The sequence below is a fragment of the Panulirus ornatus genome, chromosome 37 (assembly GCF_036320965.1).
Source record: "Panulirus ornatus isolate Po-2019 chromosome 37, ASM3632096v1, whole genome shotgun sequence".
NCBI lineage: Eukaryota > Metazoa > Arthropoda > Malacostraca > Decapoda > Palinuridae > Panulirus > Panulirus ornatus.
In genome coordinates, this window is record NC_092260.1 from 5,685,943 (window position 1) to 5,712,910 (window position 26,968).

The 26,968-nt window shown below is 41.6% G+C and overlaps 1 protein-coding gene across 1 annotated transcript in view; it reads left to right on the forward strand.

The window, feature by feature from the left end:
• Mvb12 (multivesicular body subunit 12-like Mvb12) overlaps window positions 1-26,968 on the forward strand; it is a 189,840-nt gene that overhangs the window by 134,127 nt on the left and 28,745 nt on the right. Inside the window, exon 6 of the mRNA XM_071683745.1 lies at window positions 10,457-10,569. Within this exon, the coding sequence (XP_071539846.1) occupies window positions 10,457-10,569 (113 nt within the window). The remainder of the gene's footprint in view (window positions 1-10,456; window positions 10,570-26,968) is intronic.

The following is a 26,968-nucleotide window of genomic DNA, read 5'->3' on the forward strand; positions in this document are numbered from 1 at the left end:
GCAGTCTGTTGTGGATGAGAGAGCTTGAGAAGTGAGTTAGTTATTGTTCGCTGATGATACAGCGCTGGTGGCTGATTCAAGTGAGAAACTGCAGAAGCTGGTGACTGAGTTTGGTAAAGTGTGTGAAAGAAGAAAGTTAAGAGTAAATGTGAATAAGAGCAAGGTTATTAGGTACAGTAGGGTTGAGTGACAAGTCAATTGGGAGGTAAGTTTGAATGGTAAAAACTGGAGGAAGTAAAGTGTTTTAGATATCTGGGAGTGGATTTGGCAGCAGATGGAACCATGGAAGCAGAAGTGAATCATAGGGTGGGGGATGGGGCAAAAGTTCTGGGAGTGTTGAAGAATGTATGGAAGTCGAGAACATTATCTTATAAAGCAAAAATGGGTATGTTTGAAGGAATAGTGGTTCCACCAATGTTATATGGTTGTGAGGCGTGGGCTATGGATAGAGTTGTGCGGAGGAGGGTGGATGTGCTGGAAATGAGATGTTTGAGGACAGTATGTGGTGTGAGGTTGTTTGATCGAGTAAGTAATAATAGGGTAAGAGGGATGTGTGGTAATAAAAAGAGTGTGGTTGAGAGAGCAGAAGAGGGTGTTTTGAAATGGTTTGGTCAAATGGAGAGAATGAGTGAGGAAAGATTGACCGAGAGGATATATGTATCAGAGGTGGACGGAACAAGGAGAAGTGGGAGACCAAATTGGAGGTGGAGAGATGGAGTGAAAAAGATTTTGAGTGATTGGGTCCTGAACATGCAGCAGGTTGAAAGGCGTACAAGGAATAGAGTGAATTGGAACGATATGGTGTACTGGGGTTGACTTGCTGTCATTGGATTGAATCGGCATGTGAAGCGTCTGGGGTAAACCATGGAAAGTTCTGTAGGGGCTGGATGTGGAAAGGGAGCTGTGGTTTCGGTGCATTATTTCATGACAGCTAGAGACTGGTTGTGAACGAAAGTGGCCTTTGTTGTCTTTTCCTAGTGCTACCTCACGCATATGAGGGGGGAAGGGATTGTTATTTTATGTGTGGTGGGGTGGCGATGAGAATGAATTAAGGCAGACAGTATGAATTGTGTACATGTGTATATATGTATATGTCTGTGTGTGTATATATATGTATACGTTGAGATGCATAGGTATGTATATTTGCATGTGTGGACGTTTATGTATATACATGTGTATGTGGGTGGGTTGGGCCATTTATCGTCTGTTTCCTTGCGTTACCTAACTAACGCGGGAGACAGCGTCAAAGCAAAAGTTAATGAAATAATGAATTATTATTATTTTCATTATTATTATTGTTATTATTATTATTATTATTATTATTATTATTATTATTATTATTATTGTTATTATTATACTTGATTGCCACTTCCCACATCAGCATGGTAGTGCCAGGAAACAGACAAACAACGGCCCATCCACTCATATACAGATTTTATTATTATTTTATTATATGTGATCATTGTTTCCTGCATCAGCAGGGTAGTGCCAGGAAATAGGTGAAGAATGGCCCATCCACTCATATACACATATATGTACATAAATGCCCATACATACATATTTACATACATATACATACACATACACAGACATACATATATATTCTTTCTTTCTTTCATACTATTCGCCATTTCCCACATTAGCGAGGTAGCGTTGAGAACAGAGGACTGGGCCCTTGAGGGAATATCCTCACCTGGGCCCCTTCTCTGTTCCCTCTTTTGGAAAATTAAAAAAAAAAAAAAAAAAAAAAAAAAAAAAGTGAGAGGGGAGGATTTCCAGCCCCCCGCTCCCTCCCCTTTTAGTCGCCTTCTACGACACGCAGGGAATACGTGGGAAGTATTCTTTCTCCCCTATCCCCAGAGATAATACATATATATACATGTACATATTCATACTTGCTTGCTTTCATCCATTTCTGTTGCTACCCCACCTCACAGGAAACAGCATCGATACCCCCTGCTTCAGCGAGGTTGTGCTAGGAAAACAGACAAAAAAAGGCCACATTCGTTCACACTCAGTCTCTGGCTATCATGTGTAATGCACCGAAATCACAACTTCCTATCCACATCCAGACTCCACAGACCTTTCCGTGGTTTACCCCAGACACTTCACATGCCCTGGTTCAGTCCATTGACAGCACTTCGACCCTGGTATACTATTTCATTCCAATTCACTTTCTTCCTTGTATTCCTTGCATGCCTCTCACCCTCCTTTATGTTCACACTGATTGCTCAAAATCTTTTTCACTCCATCGTTTTACCTCCAATTTGGTCTCCTGCTTCTCCTTGTTCCCTTCACCGCTGACACATATATCCTCTTTGTCAATCTTTTCTTACTCATTCTCTCCATCTGTCCAAACCATTTCAACGCACCCTTTTCTACTCTCTCAACCACACTCTTTTTTATTTCCACATATCTCTCTTACCCTTTCATTACTTACTCGATCAAACCACCTCACGCAACATATTGTCCTTATGCACTTCATTTCCAACACATCCAACCTCCTCTGTATAACGCTATCAAAAGCCCATTCCTCGCAACCATATAACATTGTTGGAACTACTATTCCTTCGAACATACCCATTTTTGCTCTCCGAGATAATGTTCTCTCCTTCCACTTATTCCTTATCGCTCCCAGAATTTTTAACCCCTCCCCCATCCTGTGACTCACTTCCACTTCCATGGTTCCATCCGCTCCTAAGTCCACTCCCAGATATCTAAAACACTTCACTTCCTCTAATTTTTCTCCATTCAGACTTATTTATTATTATTATTTATTATACTTTGTCACTGTCTCCCGTGTCAGCGAGGTAGTGCAAGGAAACAGACAAAAGAATGGCCCAACCCACCCACATACACTTGCATTTACATACACGTCCACACACACACATATATATACCTATACATTTCATTGTATACATATATATACGCACACAGACATATACATATATACACATGTACATAATTCATACTTGCTGCCTTTATTCATTCCCGTCGCCACCCCGCCACACATGAAATGACAACAGTCTCCCCCAGCATGTGCACGAGGTAGCTTTAGGAAAAGACAACAAAGGCCACATTCGTCCACACATTTCATTTCCAACACATCCACTCTCCTCCGCACAACTATATCTATAACCCACGCCTTGCAACAATATATCATTGTTGGAACCCCTATTCCTTCAAACATACCCATTTTTGCTTTCCGAGATAATGTTCTCGCCTTCCACACATTTTTCAACGCTCCCAGAACTATTGCCCCCTCCCCCACCCTGTGACTCACTTGTGCTTCCTTGGTTCCATCCACTGCCAAATCCACTCCCAATTATCTAAAATACTTCACTTCCTCCAGTTTTTCTCCATTCAAACTTACCTCCCAATTGACTTGCCCCTCAACCCTACTGTACATAATAACTTTGCTCTTATTCACATTTACTCTCAGCTTTCTACGTTCACACACTTTACCAAACTTAGTCACCAGCTTCTACAGTTTCTCACCCGAATCAGCCACCAGCACCGTATCATCATCGAACAAGTGAGTCACTTCCCAAGCCCTCTCATCCACAACAGACTACATACTTGCCCCTCTTTCCAAAACTCTTGCATTCACCTCCCTAACAACCCCATCCATAAACAAATTACAAATTAAGCAACCATGGAGACATCACGCACCCCTGCCGCAAACCAACATTCACTGAAAACCAATCACTCTCCTCTCTTCCCACTCACATACATGCCTTACATCCTCGATAAAAACTTTTTACTGCTTCTAGCAACTTGCCTCCCACACCTTACACAGAGCATCTCAATCAGCTCTATCATATGCCTTCTCCAGACCCATAAATGCTACATACAAATCCATTCACATACATTCTTCAAAATAAACACCTGATCGACACATCCTCTACCACTTCTGAAACCACACTGCTCTTCCCCACTCTGATGCTCTGTTCATGCCTTCACCCTCTCAATCAATACTCTGCATATGATTTCCCCGGAATACTCAACAAATTTATACCTCTGTAATTTGAGCACTCGTGCTCACCTTTATCCCCTTTGCCTTTGTACAATGGCACTATGCATGCATTCCACCAATCCTACGGCACGTCACCATGAGTCATACATACATACATTAAATATCCTTACCAACCAGTCTACAACACAGTCACCCCCTTTTTTTTTAATAAATTCCACTGCAATACCATCCAAACCCGCTGCCTTGCCAGCTTTCATCTTCCGCAAACCTTTTACTACTTCTTCTCTGTTTACCAAATCGTTCTCCCTAACCCCCTTACTTTGCACACCACCTCATCCAAAACACACAGTATCTGCCACTCTATCATATAGCACATTCAACAAACCTTCAAAATACTCACTCCATCTCCTTTTCACATCACCACTACTTGTTATCACCTCCCCATTAACCCCCTTTACTGATGTTCCCATTTGTTCTCTTGTCTTTTGCACTTTATTTACCTCCTGCCAAAACATCTTTTTACTTTCCCTAAAATTTAATGATACTCTCTCACCCCAACTCTCATTTGCCCTCTTTTCCACCTCTTGCACCTTTCTCTTGACCTCCTGCCTCTTTCTTTTTTACATCTCCCACTCATTTGCACTATTTCCCTGCAAAACTTGTCCAAAAGCCTCTCACTTCTCTTTCACTAATAATCTGACTTCTTCATCCCACCACTCGCTACCCTTTCTAATCTGCCCACCTCCCACGCTTCTCATGCCACAAGTATCTTTTGCGCAAGCCATCACTGCTTCCCTAAATGCATCCCATTCTTCCTCCACTCCCCTTACGTACTTTGCTCTCACCTTTTTCCATTCTGCATTCAGTCTCTCCTGGTACTTCCTCACACAAGTCTCCTTCCCAAACTTCCTTACTCTCACCACTCTCTTCACCCCAACATTCTCTCTTCTTTTATAAAATCCCCAGTTGCACCTCTCAGCACATTAACATCCAAAAGTGTCTCTTTCGTGCGCCTATTAGTTAACACATAATCCAATAATGCTCTCTGGCCATCTCTCCTACTTACAAACATATACCTATATATATCTCTTTTTAAACCAGGTATTCCCAATCACTAGTCCTTTTTCAGAACACATCTACAAGCTCTTCACCATTTCCATTTACAACATTGAACACCCCATGTACACTAATTATTCCCTCAACTGCCACATTACTCATCTTTGCATTCAAATCACCTATCACTATAAACCGGTCTCATGCATCAAAACTACTAACACACTCACTCAGCTGCTCCCAAAACACTTGCCTCTCATGATCTTTCTTCTCATACCCAGGTGCATATGCACCAATAATCACCCATCTCTCTCCATCCACTTTCAGTTTTACCCATATCAATCTAGAGTTTACTTTCTTACACTCTATCACATACTCCCACCACTCCTGTTTCAGGAGTAGTGCTACTCCTTCCCTTGCTCTTGTCCTCTCACCAACCCCTGACTTTACTCCCAAAACATTCCCAAACCACTCTTCCCCTTTACCCTTGAGCTTCGTTTCATTCAGAGCCAAATCATCCAGGTTCCTTTCCTCAAACATACTACCTATCTCTCCTTTTTTCTCATTTTGTTTACATCCACACTCATTTAGACACCCCAATCTGAGCCTTTGAGGAGGATGAGCACTCCCGCATGACTCCTTCTTCTGTTTCCCCTTTTGGAAAGTTAAAATACAAGGCGGGGAGGGTTTCTAGCCCTTGCTCCCGTCCACTTTAGTCACTTTTTACGACATTTGAGGAATGCATGGGAAGTATTCTTTCTCCCCTATCCCATGGATAAAATACCTTCAGACACATCCCAGTTAACTCATCCCTCAAGCCTACTGACCCTAATAACCTTGCTCTTATTCACATTTCCTCTCAACTTTCTCCTTTCAGACACTTTTGCAAGCTCAGCCACCAACTTCTGCAGTTTCTCATATGAATCGGCCACTAGTGCTGTATCATTGGCAAACAACAAATAACTCGTTTTTAGGCTCTCTCATCCCCAACAGACTGCATACTTGCCCCTCTCTCCAAAACTCTTGCATTTAACTCCTTAACCACCCCACTCATAAACCAATTAAACATCCATGAGGACATCACACTCTCCTGCTGCAGACCAACCACCATACCAATCACTTTCCTCTCCTCCAACTTGCACACTTGCATTACATTCTTCGATAAAAACTTTTCACTGCTTCTAGCAACTTACCTCCCACACCATATACTCTTAAGACCTTCCACAAAGCCTCTCTATCATATACTTTCTCCAGATCCATAAATGCTACATACAAATCCATCTGTTTTTCTAAGTATTTCTCATACACATTCTTCAAAGCAAACATGTGATCCACACATCCTCTACCACTTCTAAAACCACATTGCTCTTCTCCTGTCTCATGCTCTGTACATGTCTTTACCCTTTCAATCAATACCTTCCCATATAATTTCCTAGGAATACTCAACAAACTTATGCCTTCGTAGTTTGAACAGTCATCTTTATATCCTTTTCCTTTGTACAATGGCACTATGCATGCATGCTGCCAATCCTCAGGCACTTCACCATGATCCATACATACATTGAATATCCTTACCAACCAGTCAACAACACAGTCACCCCCTTTCCTAGTAAGTTCTATTCGAATGCCATTCAAAGCCATGCCTTGCCGGATTTCATCTTCTGCAAAGCTTTCCCTACCTCATCACTCTTTACCAAACCATTCTCCCTAACTTTCTCACTGTACACACACACACACACACACACACACACACACACACACACACACACACACACACACACACCTTCCGAACAAAACTGACTATATCTGCTACTCTAACATCAAACACATTCAGCAGATCTTCATAATACTCCATCTTCTCACAAAGAATGATCCATCCAGTCATATACACATATACTGTTTATACATAAATACCCATTCATGTACATATTCATACACATACATAGATCTAGAGTTGATAGAGATGCCCTGTTGCAGGTATTAAGAGTATTTGGTGTGGGAGGTAAGTTCCTAGAAGCAGCAAAAAGTTTTTCTCAAAGATGTAAAGCATGCGTATGAGTAGGAAGAGAGGAAAGTGATTGGTTCCCAGTGAATTTTGGTTTGCAGCAGGGGTGCATGATGTCTCCATGGATGTTTAATTTGTTTATGGATGGGGTTGTTAGGGAGGTGAAAGCAAGAGTTTTGGAGAAAGGGGCAAGTATGCAGTCTGTTGTGGATGAGAGGGCTTGGGAAGTGAGTCAGTTGTTGTTTGCTGATGATACAGTGCTGGTGGCTGATTCGGGTGAGAAACTGCAGAAGTTGGTGAGTTTGGTAAAGTATGTGAAAGAAGAAAGCTGAGAGTAAATGTGAATAAGAGCAAGGTAATTAGGTTCCGTAGGGTTGATGGACAAGTTAATTGGGAGGTAAGTTTGAATGGGAAAAAACTAGAGGAAGTGAAGTGTTTTAGATATTTGGGAGTGGATTTGGCAGCAGATGGAACCATGGAAGTGAGTCACAGGATGGTGGATGGGGCAAAGGTTCTGGGAGTATTGAAGAATGTGTGGAAGGCGAGAATGTGTTTTCGGGGAGCGAAAATGGATATGTTTGAAGGAATATAGGTTCCACCAACGTTATAAGGTTGTGAGGCATGGGCTATAGAGAGGTTTGTGTAGAGGAGTGTGGATGTGTTGGAAATGAAATGTTTGGGGACAATATGTGGTGTGAGGTGGTTTGATCGAGTAAGTAATGAAAGGGTAAGAGAGATGTAAGTTGATAGGAATGGTTTGAAATGGTTTGGTCACATGGAGAGAATGACTTGACAAAGAAGATATATCTGTCAGAGGTGGAGGGAACGAGGGGAAGTGGGAGACCAAATCGGAGTTGGAAGGATGGAGTGAAAAAGATTTTGAGCAATCAGGGCCTGAACATGCAGGAGGGTGAAAAGCGTGCAAGGAATAGAGTGAATTGGAATGATGTGGTATTCTGGGGTCAACGTTCATTCAGTGGATTGAACTGGGGCATGTGAAGTGTCTGGAGTAAACCATGGAAAGTTTTGTGGGGCCTGGATGTGGAAAGGGAGCTGTGGTTTCGATGCATTACACATGACAGCTAGAGACTGAGTGTGAACGAATGTGGCCTTTGTTGCATTCCTAGTGCTACCTCGCACATGTATGGAGGGAGGGGGATGCCATTTCACGTGTGGTGGGGTGGCAGCGAGAATTGATGAAGGCAGCAAGTATGAATATGTACATGTGTATATGTCTGTGTATGTATATGTGCATGTGTGTGTTTATGTATATACATGTGTATGTGGGTGGGTTGGGCCATTCTTTCATCTGTTTCCTTGCGCTACCTTGCTAACACGGGAGACAGCAGCTAAGTATGATAATGATATATAATGATATGGGGGATAGGGGAGAAAGAATACTTCCCAAGCATTCCTCACGTGTCGTAGAAGGCAACTAAAGGGGACGGGAGCGGGGGGGCTAGAAACCCTCCCCTCCATGTATTTTGTCTTTCTAAACGGGGAAACAGAAGATAGAGTCACGCGGGGAGTGCTCATCCTCCTCGAAGGCTCAGATTGGGGTGTCTAAAAGTGTGTGGATGTAACCAAGATGAGCAAAAAGGCGAGATAGGTAGTATGTTTGAGGAAAGGAACCTGGATGTTTTGGCTCTGAGTGAAACAAAGCTCAAGTTAGAAACACAAGTATATACCGTGATTTCACCCTGAGAATGTCATCATGAATCTTAGGTGTATATTGCCTTTGAAAATAAAGGGGGGGGGAACATTGTTTTCGCAGGCACTGTAGGTTCATGAATAGAGAAGTTTATTGACAAGATTATAGTTGCAGACAAATCTGACCAGCTTATGATAATTCTCAGGGAACATATTTAAAAAATTTTGGTGCCTCAGATTTTAGACCTGATTCTAGGTATAATCACACCATTGAATAGAATATGACCTTCATTACCTTCTAGCAGCTATAGTTTTTGAGATAATGCACTTATCAATAAATGTACCTCTCATGAGCATAAGTAGTCCTAAGCTAAGCTTAAAATGTGTGCTTCAACACAATGGCAACAAATATGGATCAATCCCAATTGGCCACTCAACTAAGATGACTGAACAGCAGGAAACAATTGCCCTGGTCTTTCAGAAGATATCATACCACGATCACCAATGGCTAATCTGAAGATAGTAGAGCTAAGGATGAGCACTGGGTGAGAAAACAGTGGCCTCTGAGAGAAAACATTGTGGTTGGAGAAAAGAATGTAATCGCAGAACCCTTGGTTGACAGAGATAAGATCATTTTACAACCACTGCACATCAAACTAGGTTTAATGAAACAGTTTGTGAAAGCTTTGAACAAAGAAGGGGACTGCTTTGACTACACATGCAGAAACTTTCCAGCGCTGAGCATGGAGAAGCTGAAGGCAGATATTTTTGACAGGCCGCAAATCAGGAAACTCATGAAAGACCCACATTTCCAAGATTCAGTGAACAATGTTGAGGCAGATGCATGGTCTTCTTTCACTCTGGATGTAAAGAATTTTCTTGGGAACCATAAAGCAGATAACTACTATGAACTAGTGGAGAACATGGTCTCTTCTTACCCTCAACTTGGATGTAAAATGAGCATCAAAGTGCATTACCTCCACAGCCACTTGGAGCGTTTCCCAGACTACCTTGGTGAACTAAGTGAGGAACAGGGTGAACGATTCTACCAAGATTAAAGAACCATGGAAGAAAGATACCTAGGACACTGGGATACCCATGTGATGGCAGACTACTGCTGGACCATTCAATGTGATTGTCCTGGGGCAGCTCACTGCAAGAAGTCCTTGAAACATGAGATGTCTGAGTAAATGAACATTGTATCAGTGATATATAACTTTCTATGCTTGTTTCACCATTATCTGATCCTATGGGTGTAATTTAATCATAAATAAACAAAGTCTACTTGTATGAAGCCTTTCTTTTTTATCAAAAAGGCAACAATTAAGGATTTGTAGTCATCAGTCCTTTTGTCCAATTGGTTTTATACAGAGCAATTAGGGGTATATCATATCTCAATAACCAGAGCTGATAGAGAAAAACTGATGGCATGTAGAATCGGTGACCATAAGTTTCCTAAAAAAAGAGGCCTGTTTCAGGTACCAAATTATGTGTAACTCTGTGATACATAATAGTTGCAGGAAGGTTTGACCAACTTAAGTACATAAAGGTATAACTTGGTTGATGCTACATTTTAGTTGCAGGAAAGTCTTACCAACTTCAATATGTAAAGAGAGAAGTTGATTGATACTGCATTATAATGTCAGGAAAGAGAAATGTTTCTAATGCTTATTATTTGTAACTTTTGGTTACTTTGTACTTGTTCAGTTAATTCACATGGCTTACCATTAAAATTGATATGCTAATATATTTTTATTCTTTTTTATCCGCAGCTATTTTTGGTGTTCCGTTTATTCTCAATAACAAGTATGTGAAAGACTCAGATAATGGTGCATTAACCCTGCCAGCAGTTAACAAGAAAAGCAGACAGCAGATTGAAGACGAGGTGAGATGCAGGTTTGCTATATGGTTACTTGAAATTATTTAGGGAATTCTGTGTCTTCCACCTCTTGAGACATTGCTCATGTGGTCCTTCATGAAAACTACCTGACGCATAAATGTAATGTGCTTGCAGAATTGTCATTAAACTTTTTGGATACATAAAACCTACCCTCTTTTATTAAGGAAATATTAAGAGCCATAGTATGGCACAAGTCAGCAGCATTGTCACAACAGTTTACGAATGATTCTGTGATTACAAATCAAGTTACTTTTACCCTTTATATGATATTGGAACACCAAAATGTAAAGCTCAATTCATGCCTTTATTGAAGAAAAATGCATATGCACTCATGCTCTTTCGTTAAATCAGCATGCATGACCATACACAAAAATGAAAAGTGAGAGAGTTTGTACCTGCTGATAAGCATTAGCAGTGAGATTTTATCATTAGACAGTTTAGGGAAAACAATCATTGCACATCTTGTAGATTAATAGTACTGTTTTCCACTCTTACATTATATGATTGTCAGTCCTTGGCTTATCAGTCATTGTTGATATGGCGATAGGAAACTATGCAAAAAGGTTGAAGTTTTGAAACTTGAATTTTATGTACTCTGTGAATATTGGATAGTTTACTTTCATACCATGAAAAACACACACACACACACACCTCCACATAACCAAATCATTTCAGTACACTCTCTTCTAATCACACTCTTTTTATTTCTACACATCACTCTTACCCTTTCATTACTTACTCGATCAAACCACCTCACACCACATATTGTCCTCAGACATTTCATTTCTATCACATCCACCCTCCTCTGCAAAAATTTATCTATAGCTCATGACACACATCTATATGATATTGGAACTACTAATCCTTTAAACATACCCATTATTGCTCTCAAATAGTCACTCTTTCTACATATTATTCAGTGCTTCCAGAACCTTCACCCCTTCCTCCATCTTATGACTCACTTCTGCTTCCATGATTCCATTCTCTGTCCACTCCCAGATATCAGAAACACTTCCCTTCCACCAGTTTTTCTCCATTCAAACTCACACCCCAACTAACTTGTCTCTCAACCCTGTTAAACCTAATAACATTGCTTCTATTCACATTCACTCTCAACTTTCTCCTTTAACATACTCTCCCAATCTCATTTGCTGGCTTCTGCAGTTTTTCACTCAAATCAGCTACCAGTGCTGTATCATCATTGTACAACAACTAACACTTCCCAGGACCTTTCATTCCCACCAGACTGCATACTCACCCCTCTCTCCAAAACTCTTGCATTTACCTCCCTAACCATCCCATCCATAAACACATTAAACAGCCATTGTGACATCACACACCAATGAAGTAGACCAACCTTCAATGGGACCCACTCACTCTCCTCTCTTCCTTCTCAAACACATGCCTTACATCCTTGATAAAAACTTTTCACTGCTTCTAGAGCTTACCTCCCACACTATATATTCTTAAAACCTTCCACAAAGCATTTCTATCAACCCTATCATATGGCTTCTCCAGACCCATAAATGCCCCATACAATTTCATTTTTTTTCTAAGTCTTTCTCATACACATACCTTAGAGCAAAAACCTGATCCACGCATCCTCTACCACTTCTGAAGCCACTTTGCTCCTCCCCAATCTGATGCTCTGTACATGTCTTCACCCTCTCAACCGGTACCCTTCCTTACAACTTACCTGGTATGCTCAACAAACTTATACCTCTGTAGTTTGAACACTCACCTTTATCCCATTTGCCTTTATACAGTGGCACTATACATGCATTCCACCAGTCCTTAGGCACCTCACCATGATCTGTATTTACAGTGATATGCTTATCAATCAATCAACAACATAGTCATCCCCTTTCTTAATATATTCAACGGCAAAACCATTCATTCCAGCCACCTTACCATATTTTGTCTTATGCAAGACTTCCACCACCTCTTCTGTCTTCACCATACCACTCTATGACTCACTTCACATACCACTTTGACCAAAACACCGTACATCTGCTACTCTATCGTCGCATTTAACAATCCTTCAAAATTCGCACTTCTCTTATTCAAAACAGAAGAATGTTGGGGAGGAGAGAGTGGTGAGAGTAAGTGAGCTAGGAAAGGAGTGTAGAATGGCAAAAGGTGAGAGCAAATGATGTGAGAGAAGTGGGTGAGGTATGGGATATATTTAGGGAAGCAGTGATGGCTTGCACAAAAGATGCATGTGGCATGAGAAGGGTGGGAGGTGGGCAGATTAGAAAGGGTAGTTAGGAGTGGGATGAAGAAGTAAAGTTGTTAGTGAAAGAAAAGAGAGGCATTTGGACAATACTTACAAGAAAGGAGTGCAGATGAATGGGAGATGTATAAAAGAAAGTCGCAAGAGGTCAAGAGAAAGGTGCATGTGTTGAAAATGAAGGCAAATGAGAGTGGGAGTGAGAGAGTATCATTAAATTTTAGGGAGAATAAAAAGATGTTTTGAAAGGAAGTAAATAACGTGCGTAAGACAGGAGAACAAATGTGAACATCGGTGAAGTGGGCTAGTAGGGAAGTAGTAACAAGTAGTGATGGAAGTGAAAAAGAGATGGAGTGAATATTTTGAGGTTTGTCGAATGTGTTTGATGATTGGAGTGAATATTTTGAAGGTTTGTCGAATGTGTTTGATGATAGAGTGGCAGATATAGGGTGTTTTGCTTGGAGTTGTGTGCAAAGTGAGAGGGTCAGGGAGAATGGTTTGGTTATGCGATAAGGGATAGTGAAAGCTTTGCAGAGGATGAAATCCGGCAAGGGTGCGGGTTTGGATGGTATTGCAATGGAATTTATTAAAGGGGATGACTGTGTTGTTGATTGGTTGGTAACAATATTCAATGTATTTATGGACCATGGTGAAGTGCCTGAGGATTGGCAGAATGCATGCATAGTGCCATTGTACAAAGGCAAAGGGGATAAAGGTGAATGTTCAAACTACAGAGGCATAAGTTTGTTGAGTATTCCTGGAAAATTATATAGGAGGATACTGATTGAGAGGGTGAAAGCATGTACAAAGCTCCAGACTGGGGAAGAGCATTGAGATTTCAGAAGTGGTAGAGGATGTGTGGATCAGGTGTTTGCTTTGAAGAATTTGTATGAGAAATACTGAGAAAAACAGCTGGCTTTGTATGTAGTATTTATGGATCTGGAGAAGACATATGATGGGGTTGATAGAGATGCTTTGTGGAAGGTATTAAGAGTATATGGTGTGGGAGGTAAGTTGCTAGAAGCATTGAAAAGTTTTTACTAAGGATGTAAGGCATGAGTATAAGTAGGAAGAGAGGAGAGTGATTGGTTCCCAGTGAATGTCGGTCAGTGGCAGAGGTAAGTAATATTCCCATCGTTGTTTAATTTGTAAGTGGATGGGGAGGTTAGGAAGGTAAATGCAAGAGTTTTGGAGAGAGGGGCAATTATGCAGTCTGTTGTGAATGAGAGGGCCTGGGAAGTGAGTCGGTTGTTGTTAGCCGATTATACGGCTCTAGTGGCTGATTCGAGTGAGAAACTGCAGAAGTTGGTGACTGAGTTTGGAAAAGTGTGTGAAAAGAGAAAGTTGAGAGTAAAAGTGAGTAAGAGCAAGGTTATTAGATTAGGGTCAGTAGGATTTAGTGGCAAGTTAATTGTGGTGTAACTTTGAATGGAGAAAAATTGGAGGAAGTGAAGTGTCTTAGATATCTGGGAGTGGGCTTAGCAGCACATGGAAGAATGGAAGCGGAAGTCACAGGGTGGGGGAGGGGGCTAAGGTTCTGGGAGCATTGAAGAATGTGTGGAAGGAGAGAACGTTATCTTGGAGAGCAAAAATATGTATGTTTGAAGGAATAGTAGTTCCAACTATGTTATATGGTTGTGAGCCATGTGCTGTAAATAGGGTTGTATGGAGGAGGGTGAATGTGTTAGAAATGAAGTGTTTGAGGACAATATGTGGTGTGAGGAGGTGTGATCGAGAATGTAATGAAAGGGTAAGAGAGATGTGTGGTAATAAAAAGAGAGTGGTTTAGAGAGCAAAAGAGGGTGCATTGAAATGGTTTGGTCACATGGAGAGAATGAGTGAGGAAAGATTGACAGAGAGGATATATGTGTCAGAGACAGAGGGAACAAGAAGTGGTAGACCAAATTGGAGGTGAAAGGATGGAGTGAAAAGATTTTAAGCAATCGGGGCCTAAACTATAGGAGGATGAGAGGCGTGCTAGGAATAAAGTGAATTAGAACGATGTGGTATACTGGGGTCAGCATGCTGTCATTCGATTGAAGCAGGGCATGTGAAGCGTCTTGGGTAAACCATGGAAAGTTTTTTGGGGCCTGGATGTGGAAAGGGAGCTATGGTTTCTAGCATTACACATGACAGCTAGAGACCAAGTGTGAACGAATGTGACCTTTGTTCTTTTCCTAGTGCGTGCACATGTCGACCCTGGTATACCACATCATCCCAATTCACTCTATTTCTTGCACACATTTCACCCTCCTGTATGTTCAGGCCCCAATTGCTCAAAATCTTTTTCACTCCATCCTTCCACCTCCACTTTGGTCTCCCACTTCTCCTCGTTCTCTCCACCTCCGATACATATATCCTCTCTGTCAACCTTTCCTCACTCATTCTCTCCATGTGACCAAACCATTTCAATGCACCCTCTTTTGCTCTCTCAACCACTCTCTATTTATTTTCACACATCTCTCTTACCCTTTCATTACTTACCTGATCAAACCACCTCACACCACATATTGTCCTGAAACATTTCATTTCAAACATATCCACCCTCCTCCACACAACCCTATCTATAGCCTATACCTCGCAACCATATAACATAGTTGGAACCACTATTCCTTCAAACATACCCATTTTTGCTTTCCAAGATAACGTTCTCACCTTCCACACATTCTTCAACGCTCCCAGAAACTTTGCCCCCTCCCCCACTCTGTGACTCACTTCTGCTTCCATGGTACCATCCACTGCTAAGTCCACTCTCAGATATCTAAAACACTTCACTTCCTCCAGTTTTTCTTCATTCAAACTTACCTCCCAATTAACTTGAACCTCAACCCTACTGAACCTAATTGCCTTGCTCTTATTCACATTTACTCTCAGCTTTCTTCTTTCACACACTTTACCAAACTCAGTCACCAACTTCTGCAGTTTCTCACCTGAATCGACCAGTACCGTATCATCAGCGAACAACAACTGACTCACTTACCAAGCCCTCTCATCCACAACAGACTGCATACTTGCCCATCTCTAAAACTCTTGCATTCACCTCCCTAACAGCCCCATCTATAAACAATTTAAACAAGCATGGAGACATCACACACCCCCTGCCACAAACCAACATTCACTGAGAACCAATCACTTCCCTCTTATCCTACTCGTACACATGACTTAAATCCTTGATAAAAACTTTACACTGCTTCTAGAAACTTACCTCCCACACCATATACTCTTAGTACCTTCCACAAAGTATCTCTATCAACTCTATTATATGCCTTCTACAGATCCATAAATGCTACATACAAATCCATCTGTTTTTCTAAGAATTTCTCTCATACATTCTTCAAAGCAAGCACCTGATCCACACATCCTCTACCACTTCTAAAACCACACTGCTATTTCCCAATCTGATGCTCCATACATGCCTTTACCCTCAATCAAAACCCTCCCATATAATTTCCCAGGAATACTCAACAAACTTATACCTCCGTAATTTGAACACTCACCGTTATCCCCTTTGCCTTTGTACAATGTCACTATGCATGCATTCTGCCAATCCTCAGGCACTTCACCATGGATCATACATTGAATATCCTTACCAACCAGTCAACAACACAGTCACCCCCTTCTTTGATAAAGTCCACCGCAATAACATCCAAACCTGCCGCCTTGCCGGCTTTCATCTTCCGCAAAGCTCTCACTACCTCTTCTCTGTTTACCAAACCATTCTCCCTGAACCTCTCACTTAACACACTACCTCGACCAAAACACCCTATATCTGACACTCTATCATCAAACATATTCAACAAACCTTGAAAATACTCACTTCACCACTACTTGTTATTACCTCCATATTAGCCCCCTTCACCAATGTTCACATTTTGTTTTCTTGTCTTACGCACTTTATTTACCCCCTTTCTTCCAAAGCATCTTCTTATTCTCCTTGAAATCTGATAATACTCTCTTACCCCAACTCTCATTTGCCCTCTTTTTCACCTCTTGCACCTTTCTCTTGACCTCTTGCCTCTTTCGTCTCTTTCACTAACAATCTTACTTCTTCATCCCACCACTCACTACCCTTTCTAATCTGCCCACCTCCCACCTTTCTCATGCCACAGGTATCTTTTGCACAAGTTATCACTGCTTCCCTTAATACATCCCATTCCTCCCCCACTCTCCTTACGTCATTTACCCTCATCTTCTTTCATTCTGCTCTCATTCTCTCCTGATACTTCCTCACACAAGTCTCCTTTCCAAGCTCACTTACTCTCACCACTCTCTTCACCCCAACATTCTCTCTTCTTTTCTGAAAACCTCTACAAATCTTCACCTTTGCCTCCACAAGATGATGATCAGACATCCCTCCAGTTGCCCCTCTCAGCACATAACATCCAAAAGTCTCTCTTTCACGCACCTATCAATTAACACGTAATCCAATAACGCTCTCTAGCCATCTCTCCTACTTACATACATTACTTATGTATATCTCTCTTTTTAAACCAGATATTCCCAGTCACCAGTCCTTTTTCAGCACACAAATCTACAAGCTCTTCACCATTTCCATTTACACCACTGAACACCTCATGTACACCAGTTATACCCTCAACTGCTGCATTACTCACCTTTGCATTCAACTCACCCATCACTATAAACCGGTCTCTTGCATCAAAGCTGCTAACACACTCTCTCAGCTGCTCCCAAAACACTTGCCTCTCATGATCTATCTTCCCATGACCAGGTGCATAGGCACCAATAATCACCCATCTCACTCCATCCACTTTCAGTTTTACCCATATCAGTATAGAGTTTTCTTTCTTACACTTTATCACATACTCCCACAACTCCTGCTTCAGGAGTAGTGCTACTCCTTCCTTTGCTCTTGTCCTCTCACCAACCCCTGACTTTACTCTCAAGACATTCCCAAATCATTCTATCCCTTTACCCTTAACCTTCATTTCACTCAGAGCAAAAACATCTCAAACAGACTACCTGTCTCTCCTTTTTTTCTCATCTTGGTTTTGTCCACACACGTTCAAACACCCCATGCTGAGCCTTCGAGGAGGATGAGCACTCCCCACATGACGCCTTCTTGTGTTTCCCCTTTAAAAAGTTGAAATACAAGGAGGGGAGGGTTTCTAGCTCCCCACTCCTGTCCCCTTTAGTCGCGTTCTACGACACGCGGGGAATGTGTGGGAAGCATTCTTTCTCTTTTATCCCCAGGGATACAGGGGTTACACCATTGATACCAATGGGTTAAATGTTCACAAAAAAATGCCATTAAGCTATTTTTGTTTCAGATCACTCTTATTACAGGGGAGAAAGAATACTTCCCATCTATTCCCCACATGTCATAGAAGGTAGCTAAAGGTGGCAGGAGCGGGCGGCTAGAAACTCTCCCCTCCTTGTATTTCAGTTTCTAAAGAGGGAAACAGAAGAAGTAGTCAAGCAGGGAGTGCTCATCCTCCTCGAAGGCTCAGACTGGGGTGTCTGAATGTGTTTGGATGTAATCAAGATGTGATGAAAGGAGAGATAAGTAGTGTGCTTGATGAAAGAAACCTGGAGGTTCTGGATCTGATTGAAATGAAGCTCAAGGGTAAAGGAGAAGAGTGGTTTGGGAAAATCTTGGGAGTAAAGTCAGGAGTTGGTGAAAGGACAAGAGCTAACAAAGGAGTAGCACCACTCCTGAAGCAGGAGTTGTCAGAATGTGTGACAGAGTGTAAGAGAGTGAATTCTAGATTAATGTGGGTAAAACTGAGAGTGAATGGAGAGAGATGGGTGATTATTGGTGCTTATGCACCTGGTTATGAGAAGAAAGATCATGAATGGCAAGCGTTTTGGGAGCAGCTGAGTGAGTGTGTTAGCAGCTTTGGTGCACGAGACCAGTTATTAGTGATGGGTAATTTCAATGCAAAGGTGTGTAATGTGGCAGTTGAGGGTATAATTGGTGGACTTGGGGTGTTCAGTGTTGTGGTTGGAAATGATGAAGAGCTTCTGGATTTGTGTGCTGAAAAATGACTGATGATTGGGAATACCTGATTTCAAAAGAGGGTTATACATAAGTATACATATGTGAGTAGGAGAAATGGTCAAAGGGCATTATTGGATTACATGTTTATTGATAGGTGTGTAAAAGAGATGGCGAATAGTATGAAAGAAAAGAAAGAAAGTGTGAAAGAGAGACTTTTGGATGTTAATGTGCTAAGAGTAGCAGCTGGAGGTGAAGATTTGTAGAGGTTTTCTAAAAAGAAGAGAAAATGCTGGGGAGAAGGGAGTGGTGAGAGTAAGTGAGCTTGGGAAGGAGACTTGTGTTAGGAAGGGCCAAGAAAAGTTAAGTGTAGAATGGCAAAACATAAGAGCAAATAAAGGGAGTGGGTGAGGAATGGAATGTATTTAGGGAATCAGTGATAGCTTGTGCAAAAGATGCAAAAGGCATGAAAAAGGTGGGAGGTGGGCAGATTAGAAAGGGTAGTGAGTGGTTGGATGAAGAAGTAAAGTTGTTAGTGGCAGATGAAAGAGAGTCATGTAGATGATACATGCAAGGAAGGAGTGTAAACAACTGTGAGATGTATTAGAGAAAGTGGCAGGAGGTCAAAAGGAAGGTACAATTGTTGAAAATGAAGGCAAATGAGAGTTTGGGTCAGAGAGTATCATTAAACTTTAGGGAGAATAAACTGATATTTTAGAAGGAGGTAAATAAAGTGCATAAGAAATGAGAACAAATGAGAATATTGGCAAAGGGTCAGTGGGGAAGTGATAACAGCTAGTGATGAAGTGAAGAGGACATGGAGCGATTATTTTGAAGGTTTGTTGAATGTGTTTGATGGTAGAGAGGCAGATGTAGGGTGTTTTGTTTGGAGTAGTGTGTGAAGTGAACAAGTCAGGGAGAGTGGTTTGGTGAAGAGAGAAGAGGTGGTGAAAGCCTTGTGGAAGTTGTAATCCTGCAAGGTGGTGGGTTTGGATGGTATTGCAGTTGAATTTATTAAAAAAGGGAGTGACTGTGTTTTTGATTAGTTTTTAAGGATATTCAGTGTATGTATAGGTCATGGTGAAGTGCCTGAGGATTGGTAGATTGCTTGTATAGTGCCATTGTACAAAGGCAAAGGGGACAAGGTGAGTGTTGAATTTACAGAAACGTAAGTTTGGTGAGTATTACTGGGAAATTGTATGGGAGAGTATTGACTGAGAGGGTGAAGGCATGTACAGAACATCAGATTGGGGAAGAGCAGTGTGGTTTCAGAAGTGGTAGAGGATGTGTGGATCAGGTGTTTGCTTTGAAGAATGTGTGTGAGAAATACTTAGAAAAACAAATGGATTTGTATGTAGCATTTATGGATCTGGAGAAGGCATATGATAGGGCTGATAGAGATGCTTTGTGGAAGGTCTTAACAGTAAAGTATGAAATATATGTATGTATATTTATTATCCCTAGGGTGGGGGAAAAAGAATGCTACCTCTGTATTCCTCTGCATGTCGTAGAAGGTAACTAAAAGGGCAGAAGCAAGGGGCTGGAAACCATCCCCTTACATTTCAATTTCTAAAAGAAGCAATAGAAGGAGCCAGGTAGGGATTGCTCATTTTCCTCAGATACTTAGACTGGGGTGCCTGAATATGTGTGGATGTAACCAAGATGAGAAGAGAGGAGAGATAGGTAGTATGTTTTGAGGAAAGAAATTTGGATGATCTGGCTCAAAGTTAGATAAAGCTCAAGGGTAAGGGAGAAGACTGGTTTAGAATTGCCTCAGAAGTAAAGATCATGAGAGGCAAGTGTGTTGAGCAGCAAAGGTAAATAATATGACATTGTTGAGTATGATTGAGGCATATGGAGTATTGTGTTATGAATGGAAATGATGAATAGCTAATGGAGTTTTGTGTTTAAAAAGAAGTGGTAATTGGGAATACTTGATTAAAACAGTATACATATGTGAGCAGGAAAGATCATCAACAGCAGTATTACATTGGATATTAATTATTAGGAGTGTAAGAGAGAGACTTTTGAATGTAGATTTGCTGCAAGGGACAGCAGGTGGGATGTCTGATCACTATCTTGTGGAGGCAAGGATGATGATTTGTGGAGGATTTTGGAAAAGAGGAAACGATTTTGGGAGAAGAGAGTGGCTAGAGTTAGTGAGCTTAGAAAGAAGACTTGTGTGAAGAAATACCGAGAGAGATGAGTATAGAATGGCAAAAGGTGAGAGGGAATGAAGTAAGGGGAGTGGGTGAGGAATGAGATATTTTGGGAAGCAATGGTGGCATGTGCAAGAGATGTGTTGAATGCAAAAAATGGGAGGTGGGCAGCTTAGAAAGAGTAGTGAGTGGTAGGATGGAGAAGTAAAGTTGCTAATGAAAAAAATAGAGTTGTTAGGGTGATGTTTACAGGGAAGGAGTGCAAATTATTGGGAGATTATAAGAGAAAGCAGTAAGAGGTCAAGATGAAGGTTCAGGGGTTGAAAAAGAGGGTAAATAAGAGTTTAAGTGCGCTTGTAACAGTAAATTTTAGGGAGAATAAAGAGATGTTTTGGAAGGAGGTAAGCAATGTGCGAAAGAGAAAATTGTCAAAGGAAACATTAGTGAAGGGGTGAAAGGGGAAGTGATAACAATTAGTGATGGAGTGAGTATTTTAAAGGATTGTGAAATGTGTGTAATGATAGAGCAGTGGATGTAGGGTGTTATGGTCTAGGTGGTATGTGAAGTGAGAGAGTCATGGAGAGTGGTTTGGTAAAGAGGAAAGAGGTGATGAAAACCCTGTGTAAGATAAACTATGGCAAGCCGGCTGGAGTGGATGATATTGCAGTTGAAGTTATTAAGAAAGGGGATGACTATGTCATTGATTGGTTAGTAAAGAAATTCAATGTATGTATAGATCATGGTGAGATACCTAAGGATTGGCTGAATGCATGTATAGTGCCACTGTATAAAGGGAAGGGGGATAATGGTGAGTGTTTAAAGTACAGAGATATGAAATTGTTAAGTATACCTGGTAAGTTGTATGAGAGGGTAAAGGCATGTACAGAGCATCAGATTGGGGAAGAGCAGTGTGGTTTCAGAAGTGGTAGAATATATGTGGACCAGGTGTTTCCTGTAAAGAAAGTGTATGAGAAATGTTTAGAAAAACAGATGGATTTGTATATGGCATTTATGGATCTGGAGAATGCATATGATAAGAGTTGAGAGAAATGCTTTGTAGGAAGTATCAAGAATATATGATATGGGCAGTAAGCTGCCAGAAGCAGTGAGAAGTTTTTATCAAGGATGTAAGGCATGTGTATGAGTTGGAAGAGAAGAGAGTGAGTGGTTCCAAGCGAAAATTGGTTTGCAACAGTGTTGTGTGATGTCTCCATGGTTGTTAAATTTGTTTATGGATAGGGTGATGAGGGAGGTAAATGTGAAGAGAGGGGCAAGTATGCAGTCTGTGGGGGATGAGAAGGTTTGGGAAGTGAGTCAGATGTTGTTTGCTGATGATGCAGTACTGGTGGCTGATTTGAATGAGAAACTGCAGAAGTTAATGACTAAGTTTGGACGAGTGTGGGAAAGGAGAAGGTTGAAAGTGAATATGAATAGAAAGCAAGGTTATTAGGTTTAGCAGGTTTGAGTTATAATTTTGTTAGGTTGTAAGTTTAAATGGAGAAAAATTGGAGGAAGTGAAGTGTTTTAGGTATCTGGGAATTGACCTGCAGCGAATGGAACCATTGAAGTGGAAATGAATCGTAGGGTGGGGAAGGAGGTGAAGGTTCTGGGAGTGATGAAGAATATGTGGGCAGAGAGAATGTTATCTGGGAGGGCAAAAGTGGGTATGTGTGAAGGAGAAGTAGTCCCAACAATATTGTTTGGATGTGTGGCTTAGGATATAGATAAGGTTGTACGAAGGAGGTTGGATGTGTTGGAAATGAAATGTTTGAGGACAATATGTGGTGTGAGGTGGTTTGATTTAAGTGAATAATGAAAGGGTAAGAGAGATGTGTGGTAATAAAAAGGATGTGGTTGTGAAAGCAGAAGAAGCAGTGCTGAAATGGTTTGGACGTATAGAGAGAATGAGCAAGGAAAGTTTGACATAGAGGATGTTTCAGAAGTGGAGGGAATAAGGAGAACAGGGTCACCAAATTGGAGATGGAAGGCTGGAGTGAAAAAGATGTTCAATTATTGGGGCCTGAATATGCAGGAGGGTGAAAAGCATGCAAGGGATAGAATTTATTAGAATGATGTGGCATACTGGGGTCAATATACTGTCAGTGGACTGAGCCTGGGCATGTGATACATCCTGGGTAAACCATGGAAAAGTATGGGGGCATGGATGTGGATAGGGAGCTAGGGTTTTGGTGTAATACACGACACTGAGAGAATGGATGTGAGTGGATATGGCCTTTCTTCATCTGTTCCTGGTGAAGCCATTTTCTGCATTAGTGAGGTAGCCCCAGGAACAGATGAAGAAAAGCCACATCTCACATCCATTCTCTCGTGGTCATGTGTAATGCACCAAAACCACAACTCCTTATCTACAACCAGGTCTTACTGATCTTTCCATGGTTTATCCCGGATGCTTCATATGCCCTGGTTCAGTCCATGGGCAGCATGTCACCCCCATTGTACCACATTGTTCCATTTCATTCTGTCCTTTACACACCTTTCATCCTCATGCATGATCAGGCCATGATTGCTCAAAATCTTTTTCTCTGTCATTCCATATTTGATTTAGTCTCCCTGTTCTCCTTGTTTCCTGCACTTCTGACATATACATTGCCAACAGAAAAAACTGGTGCGCTTTACTTACAGTGTGACACGTCATAGAATAAACAATATAAAACAGGTACTCCCCTCATTAGTACCTTGTATGATGTCCCTTGGCCTTAACACAATCCTAGATGGTGGCCTGGAGCTTAGGAATGCTGGATGTATCCTGCCCACACAACTGGGACTTTATAATTGACCACAAGTTCTCAATAGGGTTAAAGTCAGGTGAGTTACCTGCCTGTCCTTAATGTATGTCACGCCACAAAGTACAAACCAGACATGTATTAATTTAGCAGTGTGGTACACGGTACTATCTTGCATAAAGATATGACAACCAGTACAACCAGTTTTCTCAAGACAGTCAAGTAATCCATCACACAACTCTAGGTATTGATTCTGATTCATAGTCACACTTTAAGGTAAAAACAAAAGACTTCCAACATCATTATAGCCAAAGAAGCCCCCTCCCCCAACCATTAGTGAGTCTGGAATTTTTACAGTTGCTTGAATGTACTTGGGGTTGTATGGGTCATTACCTGGCCTCCAGTACATTTTGCCTTTATGGCTGCCAGTAACATCAAATGTATTTTCACCAGACCACAACTCTTTCTTCCACTTTTCGTCATCCCACTGCAAATATTTCTTGGTAAATGCAAGTCCATTCTTGTGCTGGCAGTCTGTTAGAAGCAGTTTCTTGTGTACATCTCTTGACTTTCGAGTCATCATGCAGCTGGCTATGAATAGTATGTACAGACACAAGACCAAATAGCTTAGGGTTGTCTTCCTTTAACTTTCGTGCTGAAATATGTGGATCATCCAGGTCATTTCTTCTGGGTAGAAATGTCAGTGCTGCCACCATCAACGAAGCACTTTGTCCATTTTTGTACACTTCATAGTGCTGGACCTGTAGTTTCAGCTGTTTCTTTATTACACTTCCCTGCCTTATACAATGGTACAGTAACAGCAGTATCTTCATTAGACTAAGTCCTTATGGCCAGGCATTGCAGCACAAACCCACCACAAAGCACACATGGGTTAGGTAAAAAAAAGTGGATGTCACAAGGACGACAAACAACATCAACCCACCACAGTAGCTCCAGGCAGAGTAATCACCACCTGTTGCTGCCCTGGGTCCCCCCCCCCCCCCACACACACACACACACACACACACACACACACACACACACACACACACACACACACACACACACACACACACACACACACACACCACCCCACACACACACACACACACACACACACACACACACACACACACACACACACACACACACAAAACCACCACCACCATCAACATCCATAAGTTGCCCCAGTATTTTTTGTCCTTCTTTAGTCATTTTTTAGGGATATGCTACAAGAAGGTGAAAAACACTGATGCCAGCCCTGTCATGCCAATTTTTTCTGCTGGAACTGTATATCCTCTTTGTCAACATTCCCTTGCTCATTCTCTTTGTTCAAACCATTTCAGCACACCCTCTCCTGCTCTCTCAACCACACTCTTTTTATTATCACACCTCTCTCTTCCCCTCATTACTTACTTGATCAAACCACTTCACACCGTATATTGTTCTAAAACATTTTATTTCTAACACACCTACACTCTTCCGCAAAGTATTATCTGTAGCCCATACCTCTTATGCATATGATATTGTTGGGACTACTGTTCCTTCAGACACACCCTTTTTCACTGTCCGAGATAATGATCACTCTTTCCACACATTGTTCAGTGCTCCCAGGACTTATTTCCCCCCCCCTCCCCCACACACACACACACACACACACACACACACACACACACACACACACACACACACACCCTATGACTCACTTCTGCTTTCATGGTTCCATTTGCTGTAATGTCCACTCTCAGGTATCCAAAACACTTCACTTCCTCCAGTTTTTCTCCATTCACACTCACACCCCAACTAAACTTTCAAGCTCAGTCACCAACGTTTACAGTTTCACACTCAAATCAGCCACCGGTGCTGTATCATCAACAATCAACAACTCACTCACATCCCAGGCTCTCTCATCCCCTACATATTACATACTTGTCCATCTCTCCAAGACTCTCACATTTACCTCCCTCATCTCCCGATCCATATATAAATTAAAAGACCATGATATCACACACCCCTGCCACAGACCAATGTTCACTTTGAATCATTTTCTTTCCTCTCTTCCTACTCGTTCACATGCCACACACCCTCAGTAAATACTTTGCACTGCTTTCCTTCCAAACCTAATATTCTCAAGACCCTCCACAAAGCTGCGTTGTCAACTTTATCCTTTGCCTTCTGCAGGTCCATAAATGCCACATGCAAATCCATCTGTTTCTCTATTCATTTCTCACTTATTTTCCAATGCAAACACCTGATCCATACATCCTCTACCACTGCTGAAACCACACTGTTTCTCCCCAGTACATTGCTTCACTCTGTCATGACCCTCCCATATGACTCACCAGATACACTCAACAAACTTATACTTCTGTAGTTTGAACACTCACCTCAACATCTTATTTATTTATACGGTGGTGCTATACTTGCATTCTGCCAATCCTCCAGCACCTCACCCTGATCCACACATAAATTGAAAATCCCAACTAACCGGTCAGCACCACAGTCACTTCCTTTTTTGATACATTCAGTTGGAATACCATCTACCCCAGCTGCCTTGCCACTTTTCATCCTTCATAAGGCTTTCACCTCCTCTTCTCTCTTCACCGCACCACTCCTCATGACTTTCTCAATTCACTTAATACCCCGTACCAAACACCCCACATCTGCCACCGTACCATAAAACATTCAGCTGTCCTTCTGGCTACTCCATCCCTTCACTTCACCACTACCTCTTACCACTTCCCCTTTCCCCCCTTCACTGCTGTTGCTATTTTTCTTTTGTTTTTTGCACATTATTTACCTCCTTCCTGAACATCTTTTTACAAAGGTTTACCGATACTCAACTTTCCCAACTCTCATTTGCCCTCAATTTCAACCCCTGCACCTTCTACTTGAACTCTTGTGGCATTTTCTTATGCATTACCCAATCATTTGCACTCCTTCCTTGTAAGTGCCTCCCAAATGCCTCCCTGCTTTACTCTTTCACTATCAACTTTACTTCCTCGTCCCAACACTCATTACCCTTTCTAATCTGCCCACCTCCCACCTTTTGCATGCCACATGCATTTCCAGCATATGCAAGTACTGCATACCTACCATTCTCACCCGCTCTCCATGCCTCATTTACTTGCATCTTATGCCATTCTGGCCTCAATTTCTCCAAGTATTTCTGCACTCAAGTTTCTTTTCAAAGCTCACTTACTTTTACCACTTTCTTCGTACCAATACTGCTTCCTCTTTTCCTAAAACCTCCACAAATCTTCACTCTTGCTTCTGCAAGACAAAGATCAGACAT